This window comes from Sinocyclocheilus anshuiensis, unplaced genomic scaffold (assembly GCF_001515605.1).
Source record: "Sinocyclocheilus anshuiensis isolate Anshui unplaced genomic scaffold, SAMN03320099.WGS_v1.1 scaffold702, whole genome shotgun sequence".
Classification (NCBI taxonomy): Eukaryota; Metazoa; Chordata; class Actinopteri; order Cypriniformes; family Cyprinidae; genus Sinocyclocheilus; species Sinocyclocheilus anshuiensis.
Genome location: NW_015548184.1, coordinates 998,152 through 1,023,420, shown reverse-complemented (window position 1 = coordinate 1,023,420; position 25,269 = coordinate 998,152). Strand labels below are relative to the sequence as shown.

At 36.2% G+C, this 25,269-nt stretch overlaps 2 protein-coding genes and 1 pseudogene across 3 annotated transcripts; all 3 read right to left on the bottom strand.

Annotated features, from left to right (window-relative positions):
• Positions 1-1,407: 1,407 nt before the first annotated feature.
• On the bottom strand, positions 1,408-4,252 carry LOC107704929 (leukocyte receptor cluster member 1 homolog). The gene is made up of 4 exons (XM_016507991.1): positions 3,825-4,252; positions 3,373-3,564; positions 2,961-3,262; positions 1,408-1,756 (listed from the first exon to the last, which is right to left on the bottom strand). Exons 1-4 carry the CDS (start codon positions 3,954-3,956, stop codon positions 1,543-1,545), a joined length of 840 nt encoding a protein of 279 aa, XP_016363477.1. The 5' UTR covers positions 3,957-4,252; the 3' UTR covers positions 1,408-1,542.
• Positions 4,253-5,070: 818 nt separating this feature from the next.
• On the bottom strand, positions 5,071-12,544 carry LOC107704927 (transmembrane channel-like protein 7; annotated as a pseudogene).
• Positions 12,545-14,870: 2,326 nt separating this feature from the next.
• LOC107704925 (lysophospholipid acyltransferase 7-like) lies at positions 14,871-21,464 on the bottom strand. Of its 2 annotated transcripts, none has more exons than XM_016507985.1 (9): positions 21,236-21,464; positions 20,478-20,661; positions 19,275-19,404; positions 19,055-19,181; positions 18,816-18,972; positions 18,291-18,486; positions 18,005-18,157; positions 15,398-15,574; positions 14,871-15,300 (listed from the first exon to the last, which is right to left on the bottom strand). In XM_016507985.1, exons 2-9 carry the CDS (start codon positions 20,551-20,553, stop codon positions 14,922-14,924), a joined length of 1,395 nt encoding a protein of 464 aa, XP_016363471.1. In that variant the 5' UTR covers positions 20,554-20,661; positions 21,236-21,464; the 3' UTR covers positions 14,871-14,921. The 2 variants fall into 2 exon arrangements, with proteins under 2 accessions (XP_016363471.1, XP_016363472.1); XM_016507986.1 differs by having other exon boundaries at positions 20,478-20,557.
• Between the last annotated feature and the right edge of the window lie 3,805 nt (positions 21,465-25,269).

The following is a 25,269-nucleotide window of genomic DNA, read 5'->3' as shown; positions in this document are numbered from 1 at the left end:
ATTGCAAAATCCCCCTAAATCGGACCACCTCCACGGAGCGGTGACATGATCCGTTTGGGAGGACAGGCGCACGGAGCGTGCCATTGAAATTCTCTGTAGCCTTCAAGTTAATGACATGCAAATCTCTGTCTGTCTGGAAAAGGCCAAATATTTTCACCAGAAAGATGCCTTTAAATACCAATGAATGCTTTAAACACCAACTAATTTTATAATCTCATCATAAACATATTTGCTTAGAGTGAAAACAGTGCATATGAATTTACATTTAGTCAGTTAGCAGACGCTTTTATCCAAAGCTACTTACAAATGAGAACAATTAATTCATAATTGCACATAATATTACGAACCACAAAGGATAAGTGGAGGCATAATGAGTATTTCTAATGGCAGCTTTAGATGTTATTTCCACAATATGTGACTGTCTGCTGCATATCGCACAAAAATTTATATTCTGCTTTGTTTTCTGTGAAATAGTCTATACTTATTTTATGCACTGTACTGAGAGTCTCCACACATTTTCTGTGACGTGCTTTCCATACGACTCTTTGAAGAGAATGCTATGCCATTTTTTCCCCGCAAAAATATATTATTGTGGTATAATCTATCTCAGTTAAACCTCTCAAACTGCCACGTAAAAACAACATCAAAAAATGTCAGTGCTTTACATCAGGGTTGGTTGGTGATTTAATGCCAGCGTCCCTGGCTATTTTCATGGCAAGTAACAAGCTGACAATGTAAAAGAGCAATTTAAAAAACTTACATAATGTTTGCTTTAGATAAAAACTCTAAAATGAATTCAGGGTTGATGATGTTAAAGTGTTTTGCAGAGTAATATACAGTAATTTCCTAAGAGAAATTAAACCAGTGCAATTTAATAAAATATGTTCAAAGGATACTGGACTCTGGCATGAAGAGCATATCGGCAAATCTTCATTTAATAATAAGAACTTGTGTGTGATTCTGCAATGTCCTATTCGCTTTAAGGGGGTCTGAATACTTTCCGTACCCACTGTATATATGATCTTACCTTTAGATTCAGACAGTAAGAGGGCAGTATGTGGCCAGAATAAGTGGCAATACGGACCAGACTTTTTGCAGCATAGCCCAGCTATGCAATACCAGGGTAAAATGAAGTATTTAGACATGACAAGAACAAAATATTTTATGGACTCCAATATCACCAGCACAGAAAAAATTTTCTTAGTCTCACAATAATGGCTTGTCCACATTGTAATGCTGATACCTCTGAATTGTTCAGGAAAACAACTCTGATGCAGACCCTACAAATCATAAGATGACATTTTTACAACAACTTAATCACTCTTTTGCTGTGAGCACAAACAAAAAGGAGGTTTTCTGGTTTGTCCATTTTTTTCCAAGTCATCTGACGCCAATAAAAGTGTTGCAGAGGCCAGATCGATGGCATTTAGGTAGCAATCAGTCATTTTAAATGGTCTTCACACTTTGCACGTGGCTAATTTCTTGTCCGACCACAAAAGAGTTCTGCAATTTCTAGACTTATTGAATCAATGCCTTTGTAAGCTAATAAAAGCCATACTGATCTCTGTCTCTCCTTTGCCTTTTCCGTGCCAATTCAGGAAAGTAGGCGCTGTTGTATGGTCTGTCTCTATCCCCCATCTCTCGCTCGTGCTCTTTTTCTTTCCCGCCTCCGCTCCTCTGATCCAGTAAAGCCTGTGTCCTTTTCCTCTCCTCCGCTTCTCTCTGCAGCCGTTCAGCCCGTAACCTCTCAACTGAACTGTCATAAGAGCAAAATAAATCATTTTAGGATGAAAAAGTTGACAAATGGACTCAACAAACAAGTTAGTACTGCAGTGGGCATCTACTCATGAACTTGTTTGCAAGGGAAACAATTCTCAGAGTCTAATTTATGTAACACTTTTGCATTTGTTTGTAATTCTAGACTGCAGTGATTTAATTCTACACAACAGAAAAAAATGGAAACTCTTCTAAAGGGGTCATCGGATGCAAAATTCACTTTTGTTGTTGTTTGAACATAAATGTGTGTTGGAAGTGTGTGTACACATCCACCCTATAATGATAAAAATCCACCCAGTGTTTTTTTTTTAAATCCCTATTTTAAAATCCCCTTTCTCAAATCAGGCTGTTCTGAGATTCCTGTCAGAATGACGTAGTTCTGCACAGGCCGCTCCCACGATATTTGATTGACAAGGCCGTCTTACTTTCGACCCGCCCTGAGTGAGCTGAGAGCTGTCCGCCATTATGTCGACTCCCGTGCAGGGGAAGACAAGAATGTCTCCTAAGCGATTGAGATGTTTTGCTGTTGGATGTAATAATGAACATAGCGGTCGTAATTTACTCCCGACATCTGAGCCGCTGAAGATGCAGAGGATTAACGTTACTTTCGTTTTTGAAGGGAATGCGCCAATCCCCGATCTGCCTAAATGCATTTAAGTTTGCGCGAATCATTCGTGATCTAGCTTTATCTACAGAAGAAGTGAGTATAAGGTTTTTTTATGAGTCTTTGCAAATTGCCTTTCCTAATATTTGCTAGTTAGCAAGTTTTGCAGCTGAAGTTTACAGTCTGCTCGTCACCCCACGGAAGAGAGGGGTGGGGTCAGCAGAGCTCATTAGCATTTAAAGCAACATGGACTAGAACAGCGTGCTGAAAACAGAGCTGTTTTTGAGAGGGTAAAAAAGGTGTTTTTTACACTACCAATGAGAAATTTTAACCAAAGTATGTTATAGACCTTTCATTAAGACCCTAAAGAATCATATCAACTTGTGGCAAATGGGCATCCGATGACCCCTTTAAGTTCTTTAAACATGACATCAGGAAGATATTTGAAAGCAAAAACGCACTAATTCTAAACGCATACATACTACTGTTCAAAAGGTTTGGATATAGTGTGACTACATTGTTGTGTAGCCAGACAAGATGCTTTATTGGTGTTGACAGAAATAGAAAATGTATTTCACACCTCTCTCCACTCCTCTTCTCTCCTCTGTCTTTCCTCTCTTTCTTCTTATGCTTTTTCTCCTTCCTGTCCTTCACTGCCAGTGTTTTCTTCATTTCCTTAAGAGGATCCAAACTGTCTTTCAGCTTCCTGTCTTTCTTTTCTCTCTCCTCTTCAGTTATGGTTCTTGGCTTGTCTTTGCCTTTCTCTTTCTTGTCTCTATCTTCTTCTTTTTCTTTTCCACCTTTCAGGTACCAGGGAGTTGCTTCTGTTCCAGGAGCGGGACCTAGAGACACTAAAAGACCAATAGCACGCTCCTGCTTCTCCTAAAATAAAATATCACAAAAATGACCATTTTAAACCATCTATGTGCAGCATAAAAACTATAATGTCATCTCTTAATATTGTAAGTAAGGATGTATCTTTTTTGTCACACCTTCTCTTCCTTCTTCTCGCTGAGGTATTCTGCATTTCCTTTCTTTTCAGACGAGTCCTCTAGAGGAAACAGATTTAAGTGTTCGATCTCTCTGGCCCCTCGGCTTGTCTCCGCCGTCTCTCCATCCACGGTCCATTTTCCTGTCTGCTGAAGGGCTGCTTGAGCTTTCTTTCTCAAATACTCAGTTCGAGCCTGAGGAATTATGGGATAGATGGATAGATCAGAAACCAACATTCAGCTCAAAATTCAAGCCATAACATAAAATTTAGATAGCATTTAAGCATGCATTATATTTAAGATACATGCCAAGCAAACAAAGATTGACAAAATACACATTTTATTTATTTTAAAGTAATTCTGGGAGGACAAATACATCGGGGCCACTGAGTGCAGGAGGGAATGTATTAAATTAACCTAGAAACAGTGGAAGGATGGTGGGTTGCTATGGTTACCTCTTGCTCTGCGCGTTCCACTCGCCGCTGAATCTCGCGTTGCTCCTCTGCAGCTTGAGCCTCGTCGCGGCGCACGCGCGCAATGTTGTCCTTATTGCGCACATGCCAGCTCTTTTTGGGCAAAATGTTCATTATGTAATACTTAAGAGAACAGTGAAACAGACAAATGAATTTCTAGTCTCGTAGCAAGTTTGTCAAACCACATACAAGGTCCAATAAATAAGGCAACAGCTTAGTTTATGGCTCAAAACAGACTCGTCAACAAACTAACTTACGCAGCGAAATTCAAACTCGCCACTGAATCCCTATGTAAATTAGATCCGTTTCTTCCGTTCTGAATGTTCACAAAAACACAAAAGAACAGCTTTCGAAAAAATATATATACCGACTCATCTGTACAAAGAGCTTTGCAAACACCGGAAGTTGCAGTGGCGTGATCACGTCACACGTAAAATGTTTGTGACGCATTGAATAGTCATGCACTACATGTAGTCTACCACATGAGGGCGCAGCTAAAACAACCCCTCATTGAAAGCCTTTTGTTTGCCAGGGAAACAATTTTCAGAATTTATGTAATACTTGAATATATCGTAACGCTCAGCAATTTATAATGATAGTGTATTTAAATTTTTCATATTTGAAAATGTTTTAAAGAATGCGCAAAAAGCCGTTTTAATTGTCTTTTTTTTAATGGTTAAAGACTTGAGTAAAAAAAAAAAGGTACACTGGCTCATAAAAAAGCATATATTTTATAAATGAAATTTTTTTTTGCAAGAAGACTCTTATGCTCACCAAATCTGCATTAATTTGATCATACAGTAAAACAGTAATATTGTAAAATATTATTACAATTTAAAATAAGTTTTCTATTTTAACACATTTTAAAATGAAATATATTCCTGTTATGGCAAAGCTACATTTTAAGTAGCCATTATTCCAGTCTTGAGTGTCAAAAGATCCTTCAGAAAGCATTCTGATATGCTGATTTGGTGCACAAGAAACATTTTTTTCTTCTTCTTTTTTTTAATCATTGTTAAAAATGGTTGTGCTTCTTAATAATTGTGTAGAAACAGTGATAGGTTTTTTCATGATTCTTTGATGAATAGAGAACACTGAAATATAAATATTTTGTAACATTATACTTCACTGTCACTTTTAATCAAATCAATGCATCCTTGCTAAATAAAATATTTTTAAAAAAGGAGTGCACAAATTTCAGAATTCCAGTATAAACTGCCCTGAAGTCTTAATATGGTCTTGGGTCTTCATCGGGATCAAATGCATAATTTTAATGTTGATTCCACTGTGTTGCTGTGTGGTATAAGGGCTTGGTCTCTCTCTGGGGCTGCTGTAGTTCACGTTGTTCCTTCTGCACTGTGGCATTCAGCTCTTCAATTTGTCTGACCAGGAACTGCTTGTCACGCTGTTCCTGTTACACCCAGATAAATATGGATTAAAGGATGGATTCATATTGGTTCCAGTCAGAGGATAAATTGGAAACAAAAAAGTCATAGTATAGGGTGATCACACCCCTTATTATAAATGTTATATTATTTTATCTTAGCATTTTTGTGATATTTATCTAATATTCAGACCACAAACTCTGAATATTATTCAGAGTTTTTTTGTGCTTAAAAAGGTATACAAAGGAAATGTATTGAAATTAAATCTTATTATAGTATACAATTACACAATTTAAATATCCATAGCCATTCTAATCCATAGATTTGGATTACTAATAACTAAGAACTTACCAGTTTACACTGAGATTTCAGCAATGTTACACTTTTCCCATGGACAGATGTTAAAGCGCTAACATAGCACAGGAGCACACTGTATATTAAAAATCAAAAATCAGTCCTAATCCTCTTAAGCAACTCTTTATAGGAATATCAATGTTTTTAAACAAACTACTGTTACAGAAGTATTGGATATTGAGTAAAATTTTACATGAAACCGTAAGAAATCCTGAATTGAAAGGCTGTTTATACTGACCAGGAGAAGATGAAGAGTGGTATGGAGAATTTCTGGGAGCCGATATAAAACAGGAATTCTTTACTGGTGTGGCTTAGCATTTTGACAGCTCCTGGTACAACGTCCCACATTGCTGAGTTCAAGCGAAAAGGCCCACAGCCATAAGATGGATGGATCCTACCAAAAAAAAAGGAGAGATATGCAGAAATTCAACATAACACTTGACATACAGTATACATGATTATACACAAATATTATTTCTCTGTCATTAAAATCAGTGTGCTACAACATGAAGCGTTACAGGCCTCACTGACTTAGCCACACTGTAAAGAAGAACCACGCTGGACAACATCCATCCAAAGACCAGAACCAACAGGTAGAAGAAATTGGAGGTGGTGGATCTGAAGTTTCTTGTTGCCGGTTGACAATTCTGGAAGAGAGTTATCTGACACAAGCAAACAGAAACAAATGAGAAATTGCAATCAACTGTATTACTTAGATGTGTGTGTGTCTATGAAGGGCGTGTTCATGGTACCTTTTTGCAGTAATAAAAGAGTATGAATTTGATGATGTTGATGAATGGCAACAATGGACAGAAAAGAGCTCCAGTCCAAACAACCGTTTGACTGTAAACTAGAGCAAGAACATTCGGGGCAACCAGAAACTCCTGCCGTCCCACCAACTGAGTCAGTTTACATGAGCAATGATCAACCACAATCCTGAAAAAGGCAATAAGAAGTTACAGACTTACATTTTTAATATAAACATTTATGCCCAAATTCATAAATGTGCAAACAGACCTGAGTGGGAATTCTACCAGGATTAGTGTAGCGATGGTAATCAGGAAGTCAAAAAGAGTCAGTTTATACATTTCCTGTCCAACACGTGTCTCCCAGCACTATGTAATTGTCAGAAAGAGATTCAAAGTAAAAAAAACAAAAACAAACGGAAACAGAGAGAGGCAATATTTTGAGACTCTGTAGCCATTAAACAGCAAGACATCTATCTTAAAACTTACGCTGAAAAGTGTCAGCGCTTTCTATTTCTGTGCTTTTGAATGTCCTACTTGTTAAACAATCTTGAAAAATAAGTATTACATTTCCACAGAAATATTAAGCAGCACGACTGTTTTCAACATTAATATTACTGAGCATCAAATCATCAAATTAGAATGATTTCTGAAGGATCATGTAACACTGAAGACTGGAGTAATGGCTGCTGAAAATTCAGCTTTGTGATCACAGGAATACACTTCATTTTTAAAAATATACTAAAATAGAAAATTGTTAAAATATTTACCTTATATTGGTCGTAATAGTAATTACAGAGCTTGCAGTTTTTATTGCTGATTTCTCCCTTACAGGTGATCTGCTCCCATAGAGTGTACAGCAAAACACCCAAACTCACCAAACGCAGGAATACCGCCCTGCAATAACCAACAGATAGAATGAGTAAAATTAAGCAAGCAGAAGAAGAGTCTCCAAAAGAATGACAAAAAACAAATCAAAGAGAACAATGCATGAACAGACAATGTGTGAGTATTCAGAGAAAATGACTGCTTCATTTGAAATGATTCAGTTTGAAAGCTATTTAATGAGGGTCACAAAAGAAACTGCAGGCTAAGAGCTCTCAATAGCTTTTAGTCCTCTTTGATATCTTTATTCTGTGTGGGTGTGAGTATTGATCGAACCTCAACAAGGCCAGGATGACGGTGGTACCGGGAGAATACTTTTCCAGTAATGCAATCTTGTCGCACAATAACGGCACCACAAAATTGCTTGCTGTTATGACCATGGAGGGTAAGTATTGCAACAGCAGCACTGTAAAGTCATTTTTTTCCATGGACTGAGAGAAAGAGAGATTTTAATGAATTCATTACATTAGTTTTAGATATTTTTTGGGGTCTTTTTTTTTTTTTTTTTACTTCAGCTAACCTGGCTGAACTGAGTTGCCTGTGCAATACCATAGAAAGCTGCACCGATAAGTATTAAGACTACTAGGTTAAGGAAAACACGGAGTGCGTAGAGAGAGACTGTTTGGCCCAAAGTCAAGGAGGCAGCCTTTTTTTTAAGCCTTTCTTCTTCTAGATCCACCTAAGGGTGACAGACACAGAAAAAGAGAGAACAAAAAAAAACAAGAAAAAAATATTATATTAATAACAATATACTGCACTAGTAGTTCCCTCTAAAGGAGTAGTTCACCCAAAAATGAAAATGTGCCAAAAATGTACTCATATCACTAACTCATCAATGGATGCTCTGCAGTAAATGGATGCCAACAGACTGAGAGTCCAATCATCTGATAAAAACATCAATCATTTACAAGTAACCAGCATGACTCAGTCATCAATCAATTAATGTACTGTGAAGAGAAAAGCTTTGTGTTTGTAAGAAACAAATGTTTTGACTTTAAATCATTGCTTCTGGCCAATATACCAGTCTATAATCCATAATAACACTTCCTCCAGGGAAAAAGTCCAAGCCTTGTTATCCCCTCACATCAAAATCCACCAACATATTTGTTTAGAACTGTTTTGGACTGTATTAATTTGTAAATGGTACTTAATCTGAGCATATTTCTCTCTTGATTCAGACGAGACTATTTTTTCACTAGAGAAAGCAATATTATAAATACTGGAGTCATACTTTTCATTTCACAGGACGATAATTGATGGACTGGAGTCATGTGGATTGCTTGTGGATTATTGTGATGTTTTTATCAGCTGTTTGAACTTTCATTCTGACAGCACCCATTCACTGCTGAGGATCCACTGGTGAGCATGTAATGCTACATTTCTCCAAATCTGTTCCGATGAAGAAACAAACTCATGTATATCGGACAGACTGGTGGTTAGCAAACATTTAGCAAATTTTCATTTGTGAGTGAACTATTCCTTTTATGATTTTGTTTCCCCAGTACAATAACTCACTGTATTTTCATATAAAATACCCGAAGACAATTTCAGACTTTTTCCAATGCACAGACCTGTAATCAGTGGCGAAGATTGTTTTGTTTAAGTTTTGTTGCACGGTCTCCTTGGAGACCATGATCCCATCCTGTAAACACCAGCATACTGTAACCCCCTACCGCTCCTCCACCCGTCACTACAACAAGACGAGCCGTGTCGCCCATTCTGTTGGCCAGTCAGAGATGTCAACGTAATACTTCAGCAATGTCCTTTCAATATGTTGGTAGAAAAACCTGACAAGACTCACCTAATAATCATACAAATCAAGCAGAAGAGGAAGTAGAAGGCTGCCGTCAACAGATAGGCCAGAGGGATGTTGTAAGAGAAGCCATTACTCTCAATCACTGAATTATTATAATAGCCATAAAACAGGTATGAATACTCCATAAAACCCTAAAGAAAAAAAATAATTGTGATGAGTGAAGATCATTAATAAATCATTCACAACAAAAACTATGATTTCAGATCAACTAAATAAACAGAGATAATTTTCTATTTATTTTTGATTCAGAGTGAGTCATAAGTAAATTTCACATTATTTCAGGCTCACAAACAAGAATAATAATAATTCCTTGCTTCACTTTTAGTTTAATTCTCATTCTGCTTGACAAGTTGTTTCTCAATTATTTAAATTCAAAGTTTAAATGAAAATGTTGGTTTAAATTGAAAAGCAGCTATATATACTTTTATTCAGCAACGATCCAATAAACTGATGGAAAAACTGAAGTGATAGTAAAGACCACAAAAATATAAAGCAGCACAACTGTGTTCAATTAATAATTAGATGTGGTTCTTGAGCATCAAATCAGCATATTAGAATGATTTCTAAAGGATCATGTGACACTGAAGACTGGAGTAGTGGCTGCTGAAAATTCAGCTTTGTCATCACTGGAATAAATTACATAAAAGAATATATCAAAATAGAAAATACAGGTGCATCTCAATAAATTACAATGTCGTGGAAAAGTTCATTTATTTCAGTAATTCAACTCAAATTGTGAAACTTAATTGAAGAATTAAAAGAACCAAAGACTTAAACTACTTCAGTCTGTGTGCACTGAATTTATTTAATACACAAATTTCACAATTTGAGTTGAATTACTGAAATAAATTAACTTTTCCACAACACGAAATTGTAATGATATTTCACAATATTATCATTTTATTGTATTTTGATAAAATAAATACAGTCTTGGTGAGCATAAGGGACCTCTTTTAAACTCAATAAAAAAAATCTTACCAACCCCAAACAGTAGTGTATCAAAGTATGCATTCAGAAACGTATTCAAAAAATCTGAATGTGTTCCCATACCATTCCTGAAACCAGGTCCAGAAAGTATGTGTAAAACACCAGAAGGGCACCAGGTTTTGGATCATACTGCAAGCATATCTCCTTATCTGATGGATGGATGGATGGATGGATAGATAGATAGGAACAGCCAACCCATTTATAAAGTAATACGGTTTTCTTTGAAAGGATTAGTTCTTATAATGAATTATTAAACAAATTAACAAATGCTTTTAAACATGACATCATGTGGGTTTATTGTTTTGTTTTTTTAAATCCAATATACGTTTGTGAAGTTAAACTGTGAAGGAACTAGCACTATGTCAGACTGGTCTTGTTGCTTTTATGAATACCATTATACTGTTATCTGATAAACAGCTTGAATGTTCTCATTAGAGCCAAATTAGGCAATCGAGCATGAGAAGTTTGTGTTGTGTTGTATACCAGAGAGATTGTGTTCCTACCTGTTAGATTAACTGTGTGAGCGATGGTGGAGTTTAAGTTCATGGAGCGAAACACAATGCTGGGAATGAGGACAAATGCTCCGATTAACAAAGAGGACAGGAAGTTGAGAATCACAAGAAATCTCAGGAACAAGAAGTAGGATTGGACTCCTCCACCAAAGTGACCTACAAAAAAAACAAAAAAAAAAACAAGTGGATGAAGTAAAAAATTAAACACATCTTAAGTTTATTTTTAATGATCTTGTGTCTTCCATCTCCACTAGGCTTATATTTGATCTCTTTCTTGGTGTCTTTTTTCAGATGACCAGTTGATTTACCTATCATTTAAAGGCACAATATGTAATTTTTCGCCGCTAGAGGGCACGTATTCACACGGTCCGTGTCACTAGTTAAAATTGCTTATTTCTCTGGATTTAAACATTCTTCGAAACATTTGGGATAATGTAAGTACACAAGTCAGCAAAATATATAACACTGTTCTAGTGGTTTTTGGATATTTTAATAAAAAAACTTACATATTGTGCCTTTAAGGGGTAAAAACACACGTATATGCAAATGAGAGCAGCATTTCTCATTTTTGTTCATTAATTCATATTTTCATCACCTCCTATTCTTTGGATTCCCCTCTTCCACAGAACAAAATAGCTGAGAATGTATTTGGCAACCTCACAGAAACGGCGAAATGTCTTTGATTGTTTGATGTTCCAAGAGCTAGAAACAACTGGAACTCTCATCTGCTGCACCTGCCTGGAAGAAGACAGTGAAAACAAGCGAAACTTTTGGGAGCTGAAGTTAGAACAGAAAGAATAGTTTTTCTTTTCTTCAATTCAAATGTATCCCTAGATGTTGGTAATGTAAAAATGTAAAAGTTGACACTGGTAAATTTATGTAAAAAGAAAAGGCATGTATACCATACTGCTTTCTTCAGACCCATGTGCAGCGGCAGCTCACGGAGATTTCGAGGTTCGTTTGAGTCTTCAGCATCTTCAGGTGGGGAGGCCCAATCAAACTGAACCGCACTTGTGTCTTGGGCTGGAACTGTCCGCAACCTCAGTGAATGCTGGGAACCGTGAGGACTAGGGTAGTCTGTGCATGTTCAGAGATGTATTTCAAAGCAATCACAATTATAAAAGTTGGTATAATAAAATTATACATGGCAAGGATGGTATAATACTGAAGCTTAACTGTACTGGGAGACATTATAGTCAAGTACAGAAATGGCAGTGTTAAAAACTGGGACTGAGAACAAAATGGAACAGCAATTCCCCATCAGCTCTTAAAATATTCTATGCACTCTATACATAGCCATGACCTATATATGCACATCCCTGCCAGTTCTCTTTAACACTTCTAAAATAACATATTTACACCATAGACTTCACACTGAACATGGGTGAAACTAAGGACAGATATCATTTCTGTTAGATTTACACTATTCAGTATAATAAATGTCACAAGACCATACAGAACTGTATTAGATCCGTATTACATAGAGAGAGAACAATGATTAATTGTATTATTAATTACTGTATTTTTAAAATAGTATCAATTTACAACACACGTGTGTGTGTAAAAAATATGTATGGAATTTTACAATTTCATTTTATTTATTTAACATTTTTTAAATAATATTTTGGTAAATATACTAAAATAAATTTTATAAAATAGGATTTCTTTAGAAGTAAAAAGTTTGAATCACCTTATCATTTATGGCAAAGGCATTTTCAGAATTTGTTTACATTTTATTCAAAAGGTTTAGTTATTACTTCATTGTAGTGTTACTGTTAGTACATTTTACAGCAAGAAACAAACTCAATACAGTATACTTATAGCATTATATTAGCAATATATAGCAAACTATTAAAAGTGTATATATGTAGACAAATATTTAAAGCTCTATCTCATACTTGGGACTAATTGTGAGCTAACCTTACACATGTATCATATTAACTCTCTGTTACACACATATACACACTGTCTTACCTGGAGGTGAATGGACTTGATTGTTGAATTCTCTCAGCTCCATCAGAAAACAGGGACTATCAACATGGATTCCACATAAAACAAGCTAAAAGACAAACAGCACCATCCAGAAACAGCAGCTGTCAGTAGTGCATAGCTATAGTTTGACAAATTCCCACCGACGGAGAAGAACACAGGTGTGTGTCATCTGGATTTTGAATCTCATGGAAATTAACTTTGGAAACACTTCCTTGTACTCATTACCAGCTGATCACTAGCTGCATGCTAGGCAGACTAATTGTGTCTTGTCAGTTGCAATCTATTGACAGATCCTGTTACACTGCGTTAACATTTTTAAAGCATTTTGCTTTCTCTGTGGACTCATAACAGATTTACTAAATTAGTTGTGACTAAGTAATTACTAATAATTGAAGAATTAAGTTTATTTGTTGGGGGAAAAAAAGTTATGAGTTAAAGTTATAAGCTGGTTATGAGCATTGGTCAGCGTCTCTTTGTGCTTTATTGCCTGTTAAAAAGTGTTGTCATATAGACAAGGGGCATAACCTTTTTGTTGCATGAGCCAATGAGTCTATATTAACAGACTATCAAATCTTATCACTATTACATACTGTTAATAAACAAGATAATTATATAATAAAAACTTCCATCTATCAGTGCAACTTATGAAACATTCATTAAAACGGAGAAAAGAAAAAAGAAAGAAAGAAAACACAGTTGGTACACAATATCGTTCAAACGTTTGGGGTCAGTATGATTTTTAAGAAAGAAAAGATCACATTAAATGGATCAAAAGTGAAAGTAAACATTTGTAATGCTACAACAAATTTCTATTTCAAAATTTTATACTTTTAAACTACTTATCAAAAAATCCTGAAAAACTGTATCATAATTTGCACAAAAATATTGAGCAGCAGAACTCTTTTCAACATTGATAATAAAAATGACCACAATTTTTTGAGCACCAAATCAGTCAATTAAAATGAGTTCTGAAGCATCATGTGACACTTAAAACTGAAAAGTTTATAAATAATAAATTAAATTATAAAACATATTACCATAGAAAAGATTGTAAAAAAAATAAATAAGAAATATAATAATCTACAATCCGCAAACTTTTAAATGGTAGTTTAAGTCAAGGCAGAATGTGAGCTATTACGGTAGGGGGGGAAAATCCATCACAAAAACGTTTGAGACAGGTAATGAAAACTGTCACTTCATGTAAAAATCAGATGATACTTGTTAACACATTTTGTCTCCATTTCAGTTTGGGTGGGATTAAAAAAAAAAAATCACTGTGGTTTTAATTAAAATACTGTGATTTTTTTCAAACAAAACCTCAAAGTTTGGAGTGGCAAATCCTGTGTTTAATACTCCAGAAAGTAAGAGACACAACATAGCAGGTAGATATTATAGGAACCAGGATACAATCTGAACGGATCAATAAACTAAACACCAGTGCTACCATCCAGTGTACGAGGACAAAATAATCTGAATGTCTTAAAATAGGACTGTTCATTATAATTCGATTTTGTAAGAACAAAACCTTTGAGCTCTTTTGAGAAAATATTTGTAACATGTTAATTGGTGCAAAATTTTATCTTGATAATTTTAAGCTGCACTTTACATCATGTGGTATCAAACTAAAAAAAACGAATGATGAACAAAATAGCAGAAACATTCACTACTACTTTCTGAAAAAGTGAAAACTACTTTCACATTCTTTGTAGAATTATAATAACATTGATACATATGACACATACATTAACCATCAATGGATACTCAATCCATCCATCACAATGGATGAAAAACAAGGCAGACTAACTTTTAATGACAATACATACACCTTATCATAAAGGTTGTATTACCTCAAAGACACCATTACAAAGAGAGTGAATCTCCACAAATTCGTGCTCAAAGTAGTGATACGGGTCCAACATTCATTAGTTGTTTTTTTAAATGGATGGATTCAGTTAAAAGTACTCTGTGTGGGAGATTAATTTGAGTTCCAAGGTCACTGATGAGCAAAAAAAAATTATTAAAATACAATACAAACCTCCTTTCCAATTGTTTAAAGCACATAAAGAACACAATTTAAACAATACTGACCTGGTCAGAATGAATCTATATGGTTGCACTGTTTATCATCAGATAACAAAAAGAATCACTTTTCAACATATGTAATAAAATAAATGCTAACATTAGAATTATCATAATTATGGAAAATATTTGAAGCTATTTTCACTGTTAATAAAATACAGACTGATGTCCTTGGGTTCATCATGTATTACACTTCTGTGTTGTTTTTTAAAAAGCAAAATACCTTGAATGGCAGCTGATGGCTATTACAGTGCATGTTGGGAAATGTTTTGTTTTGTAAACATACCAACTCTCCGGTTATCAGCATGAACATCGCATTCTTTTCACTCAGCCTTATCTCTTACCACATCCTCTTTCTCTCCTTCCCTTCTCTCTCTCTTTTTACCTCCTTTCATCACTTGTCCTAATGCTATACAAGCAACAGCGATGATGTGAATTATGAAGTATATGGAGCTCCAGTAGTTGATGGTGTCGCTGGCCTTCAGGAGAACAAAACCCATGCACATGTAGTCGTAAGCCCTCATCTTAAGGAACCAGTGGATCCAGTCGAAGATATTCTGGCCCTTCGGCCCTAGACGGGCTCTGACTGATGCCTCCATGGCCGATTCTGCTGCGATACACAGTGGGATAGTGAGAAAAGAGAGGTAGTAACCAGAATGGAGGCCATGCCAATAAGCACTGATTAGCATAGTCCATCCAGCCCTGTCATAAGTAAAGAGAGAAAACAAAGAAAGTTAAAGATTAGTGATGGTCAGTAACAACACAATGCAGTCGAAATGTCAAATGTACATGCTTGTACCTGAGAGCATACGCTCTGAAAGGAGCATTGGGGTAGATGTAGTGGTGAAGCCACCACTGCACAGTCATGTTCCAGTGGCGCATGCCATGCCGAACCTTTACACAGAAATCTGTGTTATAACAGTCAATGTTCTGGATCGTTTTAAAGTCATACTCCACAGCTGTGTCTGGATCAGGACTGAAACAAAAATAACATTTCATTAACATTATCAACCGCATTATCAAACCTTACGTGAGCTTCTAATTTCCTGTAGACAGTCTAGCTAAAGTGTCTTGTAGATCCACGCTTAAGAAATATGGCCTTTTTTATTGTGATTACCATTTTCACTAGGGGTGCACAATATATTGGTACCATATTAGTTAATGCTGATATTAAGAGGTTAATTTTACTTTATCTGTACTATTTGATTTAATTGTGCATGCTCATTTCCCTTGCTTTTACAGATTTAGATTACCGCTGCCAACTAAAAGTTAATCTTAAACACATTCAACTTACTCAAAATCAAGACATTTAATAATTGAAATGAATACCAATTTGTCATGCCATTCATTTTTCTGTGTTTAAGTGCTATAAACGGGTCCCCGGTGCATCTACCAACCCAGAAAACGTGAAAAAGAACAACCCAGTACATTTTTTTTTGGTAAGCCTTTCTCTGCAAGCTTGTGAAAAACGAGCCGCTCAGATTTCGCAGACTGTACATTGTTCAAGCTATTACACTGTACACTGTCTAACGTTGTTACTGTACAAAGCACAGTAAACTATTTATATAAATAAAATATTATTGCACTACTGATATTTTGCATAGACTATACATTGTTTAACAATACTATTGTACACACAACCAACTCTTACATTGCTGCTGTTCATACTGTACATATAACCCTACATTGCACTCCTATTTATATTTTGTACATACTCTGCTTAATATTGTATATAGCAACTCCACTGTACATACTGCAAGTTATTACTTCACTTACTCTGCACTTATCTGTATATAAAACACTATATTCTTGCACTTCTGGTTAGATGCTAACTGCATTTCATTAGCTCTGTACTTGTACTCTGCATAATGACAATAAAGTTGAATCTAATCGAAATCAAAAAAAATTTCGCTCCGCCTGTGACGTAGAAAGAGGATCTTATTATAATATTACCACCCCTTAATCTGTCAGTTTCAAACTATGGTGCCACCATTATGTTTTTGCAAGAGACAACGGTGTACCAGTTCTAACGCCATGGCTAAAGTTTGAGCAAAGCATGCTAACTGTTCTGTATTAAGCTGCACTAATGAGCACTGAACACAGAGCAGCGGATTTATTGATGTATTTACTGCATATTACGCTGCTGCCACACAGATCTAATATAAACATGCAATTTCTTTCCTAGCTGATTACCTTCACAGACATAACCGACTGTTTTTGTAACTCATGTGTATTTTTAACATAACCTTGTGTGCATTTGACAGTTTAAGCGCAATAAGACATGAAAGAGAAGTTTAGTACTCACATGCCTTGTGACAGCCGCTTTCTGTGCGCGAGCTTTGAATGTATGTGCACAGAAAATGGTATATCAGAAGTTTAAACTAATATGGTTTAAAACGCATGATTTCAGTGTGATAAACATGATGATCAAAACCAAACAGATGTTTTTTTGGCAGAATATCTGAGGTACAAGCTGTAAAGGCACTCCCCTATTCTGGAAAAGGGGGCGGGGAGCAGCAGCTCATTTGCATTTAAAGAGACATGCACGAAAACAGCCTGTTTCTGCTTCCACTCAAAATAGGCATTTTCAAAATGATATAATAATCTGTTGGGTATTTTGAGCTGAAACTTCACAGACACATTCTGGGCACACATTATATTACATATTGTAAAAAGGGGCATAATAGGTCTCCTTTAAATGAATTTTTAGTACTGTTCTGGCAACGATTTTATTTATTAAATATGATATTTAATTTAGAGTAAATTAAAACTATTTAACAAATACATATATTTATAACCAACAAAACTGTTTGCAACTCTGATAATGTTTTGAGCACCATTTGAATGATTTCCGAAGGATCATGTGACGCTGAAGACTGGAGTAATGGCTGCTGAAAATTTTGATTTCCATCACAGGAATCAATTACATTTCTTAAAATATATATACAAAGAAAAAAGCAGTTTTACATTTTATTAATACTGCACAATACCACTGTTTTTACTGCATTTTTGAACAAATAAATGCAGCCTTGGTGAGCTTAAAAGTTCTTTTCAAAAACATTTACAAAATTCCCGGTACTGCAAATAGATATTTAGTGATACTTTTTTTGCATGTATTTCTCCTATTCTCTTTTACAAATAATTATCTTTGTCTTGACAAGTGTGGTTTAAAACTACACAACTGTGACCCTGCTGTCCTCTGACACTGTGTTTTATTGGATCCTGCTTCAAGTAAATTTCTCTTCTTGGATAATTAATTAAAGTTCTATTGCATCCTTTCAAAGATCATAACTGTTATTTCCTGGTATAAATATATTTGTAGGTGGACTTTAAAGTCATCAGATTTACAAGTCACTGTCAAATTGTAAAAGCACATTATAACTATCAATAAAGTTAAACACCCTACCTATATTTCACCGTTGGCCCTCCTCCAGGTTTGGACAGCGCCCCCTGGGGGTAACAGCCTAGACCCGCACTGATGCAGCCAGCCTCTGCCCCACACCACGCAGAGTAGAAACGCATCCGGAACACAAAGAAAATCGCCACCATGTAGAAAAACCTGAAATACAATACCACTATGATTCTCAATATGATGACAAATTGTAATAATGTATGATTTAATTTTACCATCTCCTTTGGCATTTAATTTTTAGACTCTCTTTGGAATGGTATTTTAATCCAGAAAAACGAACCTGTAAAAATAGTTGTGGTCCAGGAATTCATCAGTACGGACATAGGACAAGGGAAAGACGGAGTTGACGGCTATGAAGAGAGCTCCGTAAACGGGCACCATCTTCAGGCTCTGCAGGCAGGGCTCTTTACCTGGCAATGACAGAGGATTGGACTGCTGCAACCAGTCTGCATACGTCTGATAACGGAAGAAGGGACCTGCAGAACACCGGCAAGAGTGGGTGGGAGAAAGAATGGAAAATGAAGCACATGGGCAAAGATAGGATGGAATATAGGGATGGAAACAAATGGAATATTGCAATGAAAAATGAGCCACGGTTTGGGAGGACAAATCATGGCAAAAGAGGAGCAATAATAAACACAATTAGTTATAAAAAGAAATTGGACTCACACATTACTGAACTAGTAGCAGAGAGAAACAGAGAGAGACATGTTAGCATTCATGCAAAACAAACAGCACAGAACATTTGAATAGACTCAAAAGCATTCCCACATATTCAAATCAACACAAAAAGCATGCAAAATACCTGTCATTATGCCCACATAGCAGTAGCTGTATGATATAATGTCATAAAGTGAAGGCTCATGGGAAAGTACTCCCACCACTGGGGATTTGGTGAAGGTGCTCACTTCCTTTTTCTTCTCCAAGTGATAACTTTTAATCTCATTGGCTAAACTGACCATCTGTGCATTCAAAACAAAACTCATTCAATATATATCAAGAGTTTAAAACATGGTAAATGTGTCTCATTATATTCTCTCGTACCTTCAAAGTTAAAAGAAGTTGAATGGCATTGGCAAAAGGTGTTGGTTGAGGAAGGCCAAACCAGGTGACCAGACGGAAAAAGAAGAGGTACAGAAACGTCCAACCCAAAGACAGAGCAGGGGCACTTCTAAATTAAAAAAAAAAAAAACAGACGAAGGTCGAACAGGGGAATCACACCAAATCCAATGTAAATGTCCAGACAGCTATATATCATACTAACCGCCAGTTGATCTTTATAATCAGCCATGTTCCTAACACTGTAAATAGAGAGTGTAGAGTGTGGAGCCCACAGGTTGCTATGGCGATGATCAAACCTAACAGCAATGCTGCCCCCTGCTTGACTGGAGGACCTGGGAAATAATACACAGGAAAATGATCACAGGCTGTTATTTAAAGTCACGATTCTGAATACTTCTCTATTGTGACATACATCCGAGAATAAAGGATTATCGCTAAATAAATTAATTAGGGCGGGAACTTGGTTCCATGCATCAGTTGTTGATTGGATTTTGAGACGTGGGCATTACACTTAACAATATAGGAATATGAATGTGAGTTCGCTTTAGGGGGGTGGTTACTTTGGGGTGGTGTTTAAGTGGAATAAGTGATCGGAGAAGTCCTGTTTACATCACTGGAAGATCCAGTTATGACATTTTGATTAAAAATTATGAAGTCAAAAACATTTTTTTAAATCAAACATATGCAAGGATGAATCATTGACAGTAAGATTTAGAACATGCATTTGAAACAGATTAAATTTTCATTTTGTGCTGACTTTATAATAGGGTGAATACAGGGACACTTAAGCTTAATCATCCTTCTCATTATTATTTCATTACTCCAATCAGCATTATGTATTCATACAGCAATGAAGCATCACTGGTACACTGGGAAAGCTAATAAATTAATTGTAATTTTGTATATTTATTTGACCAACATAAATTTACATTTTGACCCATGTACTATAATAATAAATAATTTGTCAGTAAAAACTGTGATCTACAGGGTTTTTATGTGGGGTCTATCTATGTGTGTTTGAAGTGAGATTTCAAGCTGTACACTCTAAAAAATGCTGGGTTAAATACAACCCAGTGCTGGGTAAAAGAGGGACAACCCCAGCGTTTGGGTTGTTTTTACCCGGCGGTTGGGTTAAATGTTTAACCCAACTTTCTGGGTAGTAACCCAACCGCTGGGTCAAAACAACCCAATGGCTGGGTTTGTATTTAACCCAGCATTTTTTAGAGTGTAGTATTTATTTAATATTCTGTACTTTTTGTCACAAAACAACATTGTGTGATGGGCTGAGCCATTCTACAAAAAGAAAATAAAAAGTAAAACAATGTCAATATCAAATTAACCAGCTTCACCTGTATTAACCCTATTTTTCACACATCAATGTGAAGAATAACATGGTCAGACTTACTTAGGTAGCGGAAGAGGAATCCTACAGGTATTGATGCAGCAAGGATTCCTAGGTAGACTAATTCATCTGGTGACATCTTTCTGTTTACACCAATAACAAAGTATAACAACTGTCTCACTGTTTAATACAGGGGTTCTCAACTCTGGTCCCCGAGGTCCACTTTCCTGCAGAGTTTAGCTCCAACCTTGATCAAAGGTTGAGAGCAAGAGTTGAGAACATCTGGTTTAAGATATCATATTTCATTATCAGTCTAACATTCAAATTGTATGTGGCTTGGGTTAAAGGAAGAGTTCCGCCAAAAATGAAAAGCTGTCATCATTTATTCACCCTCCAGTTGAGTTCCCTTTTTTAACACAGAAGATATTTTGAAGAATGTGGATAACCAAACAGTTGCTGGTCCCCACTGACTTCCACAGTAAGGAAGAAACATTTTTACGGGTGAACTATCCCTTTATTCAGTTTGGAAAACTGCCTACATTTAATCAGTCATCCCATCTTTGACATTAATAAAAAAAATGAGATGTTTAGGTAATGCTTATGCAAAACGCATTTAATCTTTGTTTAGATTTAATTAATTACTTTACTGAACCAAACATTTCCAACTTGTCATGACAGGTCTGTTTTTTTTTTTTAATGCATCTAATAGACTGGCCTTGCAGATAAGCAGACTGACAATGGATCAGTGAGAATGGATAATATATATATATATATATATATATATACCACCTATAATTCTAAATAACCAGAGCAATACTTACAGCAGTGATATATGGAGATGTGCTATCAAGACGATTTATTCTGAAGGATATTAAAATATCCTGCAGCCCCCTTTAACCGCCCGCACTGGCGTTCTCTCCTCACCACTTCCTACTACCGCATATGTTCATGGATCGCTTTACGAGTTGCCAGATATTCGTAACTTCTTCTTCTTCTTCTTGGTTTTTAACGGTGGCCGGCAACCAACGTAAATAGGTGCATTACCACCACCTTCTGCTCCGGAGTGTGGAACAGAGTTTTACATTCTATTTATCAGTCCCGTCTCTCTAATAAAATCAAAAAATACTTTTTATTGCTATTTATTTCACTTGACCATTTTATTAAAACCGTAACATTTTATTCTTAAATTCCATTTTTCCCTATTTCTTCTATCATTTTTCCTCTTTCTTGTTCGTACTTTCTACATTCAAGAAATACATGAGGTATTGTTTCTTCAACATAACATTGTTCACATAACCCATTTGGATGTTTCCCTATTATTTTAAGTGTGCTATTTAAATTTGAGTGCCCTAACAATGTTCTGTTATAGATAACCTCTTCTTTCCTTGATTTACCTATACACTTTATATTTTGATTTACTTTGTTTATTAAACTGTACAGAAATCTATCCTTTTCCCCATTCCACTTAACTTGCCATTCTTCAATCACTTTACTCCAGATTAAAACCGTAATCTCTGATTTACTTAATGGAACTTGTATCTCTATTGTTTCTCTTTGTAAAGCTTGTTTTGCTAATTTATCCACTTCTTCATTTCCCTTTATTCCTATGTGTGCGGGGACCCATATAAAACTGACTGATGTATCATTCTGAACAATTCTTGTATGTATTTGTAGGATACTAAAGAGAATATCTTGGTGATTAGATTTAATAGATCTCAAACTATTTAATACTGAAACTGAGTCAGAACAACTTAAAACATTCTCAGGTTTGTGTTCCTTAATGCCAAGAGTATTGCTATTTCCACAGTATAAACTGCCAATTGTGCCAAATGATTTGAAGTTCGCTTTACTCCACTGATCCACTGATTCCCACTATCTTGAACTAAAAAAGCAGCCCCAGTTATCTGACGTTCTGGATCTTTTGAGCCGTCTTTGTAGCCTACTTGTATATGCCGGGGATATTGGACTCTGATATTAAATTGAAAATGCCGATGACAAGTCCAGATATTCATAACAAACGCAACCGTAAATTATGATGAAAAAAAGGAGGAGACAACTGATAAGTTTTTTGTCTATACAATAAAAGATGCAAAACACCTTCATGGTCTTTTAAAAATAGTTTCATAAAAGTCCTATCATTTTACCACAAGTGCTCATGTAATGTGAGAGTTATTTTTTTAAATTTTCGGACTGTAAAAGATATTTGAAGACCAGAAAAACTGCAGGTTTTATTATGAGGTCTATAATAATAAACGTAATTTATTTTCCCATTTTCAGGAAGATAACAGTTAAATAAAAGAACCAGTCACCGTCTGAATATCTGGCAACCCCTTCAACAGACGGGAACTTTCACTGTGGCTGCTAGGGGCGGAGCACTGATTGATACAGGAGCTCAGCGTTGAGCTTTTAGTTTTCAGTCACTCCTGAAATATTTGGAACTTGCCGCAAAAGTTTATCAGTAACTACAAAGCATGGTGCAAACAAACCTGCCTGGCGATTAGTTTTTAATCAAAAATAAGCCAGACATTTTTATTGCTTTTACTTATTAACTTCATAAGGTCTAATCTACAAGTTCGTCAAATTTCTTCACTAACTTCAAAACTCTACATGCGGCTCACCCCAACCATTGAAGGCAATATGCCGTTATATATGAACTTCGTTTACTTCGGAGTAGTGATGGGCGAAAGAAGCTTTTGCTTCGGAAAATAGAAAACAATTTTTTTTTGAAGAGCTATAAAACGCCACACGCTGGTGACGCCTGCTGGAGAACTGCAACCAAAAAAAATAATCAGCTCAAACACACATAAAACACCTTTTACAAACTAATTGCAAGTGTTTTATTGAATTTGTAATATATTAAAGCCAATTAACAAATCATCTAAGACCGTTAAATATGAAGTGTCTGTTTAATATGTTATTTTATTAATTTGTAGGGCTTGTTTTGTTTGTTTCATGATGAGCTTGGTTAATCAAACCAATAGGAGACTAAGATCTATAACAATTCCTTTTTATTATACACATTCAGAAAATTGATCAGAGATCTGGGGCAAGTTCAAGATCAAACCGGTGCACAACGTTTTGCTACGGTTTCCGGTTTGAACGACATGTTTCCTGGAAACGGTGTGCAACGGGGTTTGAGATACATTTTCTCTTGTTTGGTGGGTGTGTCAAAAAATGTCAGCCCAATCAGCAACATCGAGCGTATTTTGCAGTATTAAACACGTATTTATACCGATTTCATCAGGCTCCGAAAATTCTTCAAAAAGAACACAAAGAATGGCCTTCTCAGCTGCCATAGTTGCAACTCTTGCGTCATCAGAACAGTGTTCAACGCACCACCGTTTCCGTTTAAAAAACGTTTTGCATTTGCACCGTTTTGTCGGGGCTGAACGGGCTGAACGCAGCCCTGGTTAAAAAAAACCAGAGCCACTGAAATCACGTGACTTTGATGAACTCCGAGTCATTTGTTCGAAACAAATGATTCACAAAGAATCCGAAGCTTCACGAGGCAGTGTTTTGACAGCGTCCATCACAATTTCGAGACGAAGATTATTTCAAGTTGTGTTGTTCCTAAACGTCGTTCATAATCCGTACAAATACACTTTTTTGTAGTTGACGGAATTCAAACAGTCGTTGCTAGTAGTGATCGTGATGCAAAGTCCGATTCATTTCCGCGAACCGGTTCTATTCGGACAGATCGGCTCATTGAACCGGTACAAAAAGCCGATTCATCGGTTCCTGACGTCATCAAGCAATAACGTCTCTACGCATTTCTTTTCTAACAACTCAGTGCAATGTTGTATCAATGAAAAATTCAAATAAGTCATTCGTGTCAACACATATTGAAACTTAAATACTTAAATATTGAAATAAAGCTATTTGTGTGAAAGCATATTGCTGATTATTACCATATAATGGTTTTTGTGGTCACAGTTTCAGAGTCCTCGGTAATCCTCGGCAGACTTCGACAGTTGGTTGAACCGGCTCAGTCGGTTCTTGTTGAGTCCTCGGTAATCCTCGGCAGACTTCGACAGTTGGTTGAACCGGCTCAGTCGGTTCTTGTTGAGTCCTCGGTAATCCTCGGCAGACTTCGACAGTTGGTTGAACCGGCTCAGTCGGTTCTTGTTGAGTCCTCGGTAATCCTCGGCAGACTTCGACAGTTGGTTGAACCGGCTCAATCGGTTCTTTTTGAGTTGGACGTGCTACTTCGGCTGTGCGTCCTGCATCATCAACCCAGAACTAACGTTCGATTCAGTTCGATTTGTGAACCGGCTCGACCAGAGTTGCCAAGTCCGCGTATTATACCCGACTTTGGGCTTCTTTTTTTGTAAAGTTGCGTGAAAAAATCCTGGGTCGTGGGTTGCGGTTATTTGGGTTTATTTTAAAAAACATGGTTGCTTGTTAGGAAAACCTGACAAGCAACTTCGTTTCTTTTAATTTATGTTCACTGTATTCTCCAATGCATTGATTGACACTCTGTCTGCTCACAGTTAATAGCCAATCAGTGCAAAAATATAAGTGCTGTAGCGTAATTTGTCAAATATTCCGCCCCCTCCGCACGCGCCTTCTTTTTTAACGTGATTTTTCTTCAATGAGGGTGACGCTGTAATCCAAGCGATGAAAAAGACGTTGAAATGACGTCGTTTGGACGTACCTTTGCTCAGTGGGACGTTACAGCTCCTCTTTGAAGCTCTTGTGTTTTTCTCCTGTTCCATCTGTCCAATCCTATTCTGCTCACAGGTGATAGGAGATGAGTTTTGAGTTTTGTAATAAATAATTGGTAATAAATAATATTGATGATAATAAATTATCAAAGAATATTGGGCTTGTTTTTGAAGCTGCGGTTTTTGCAGTG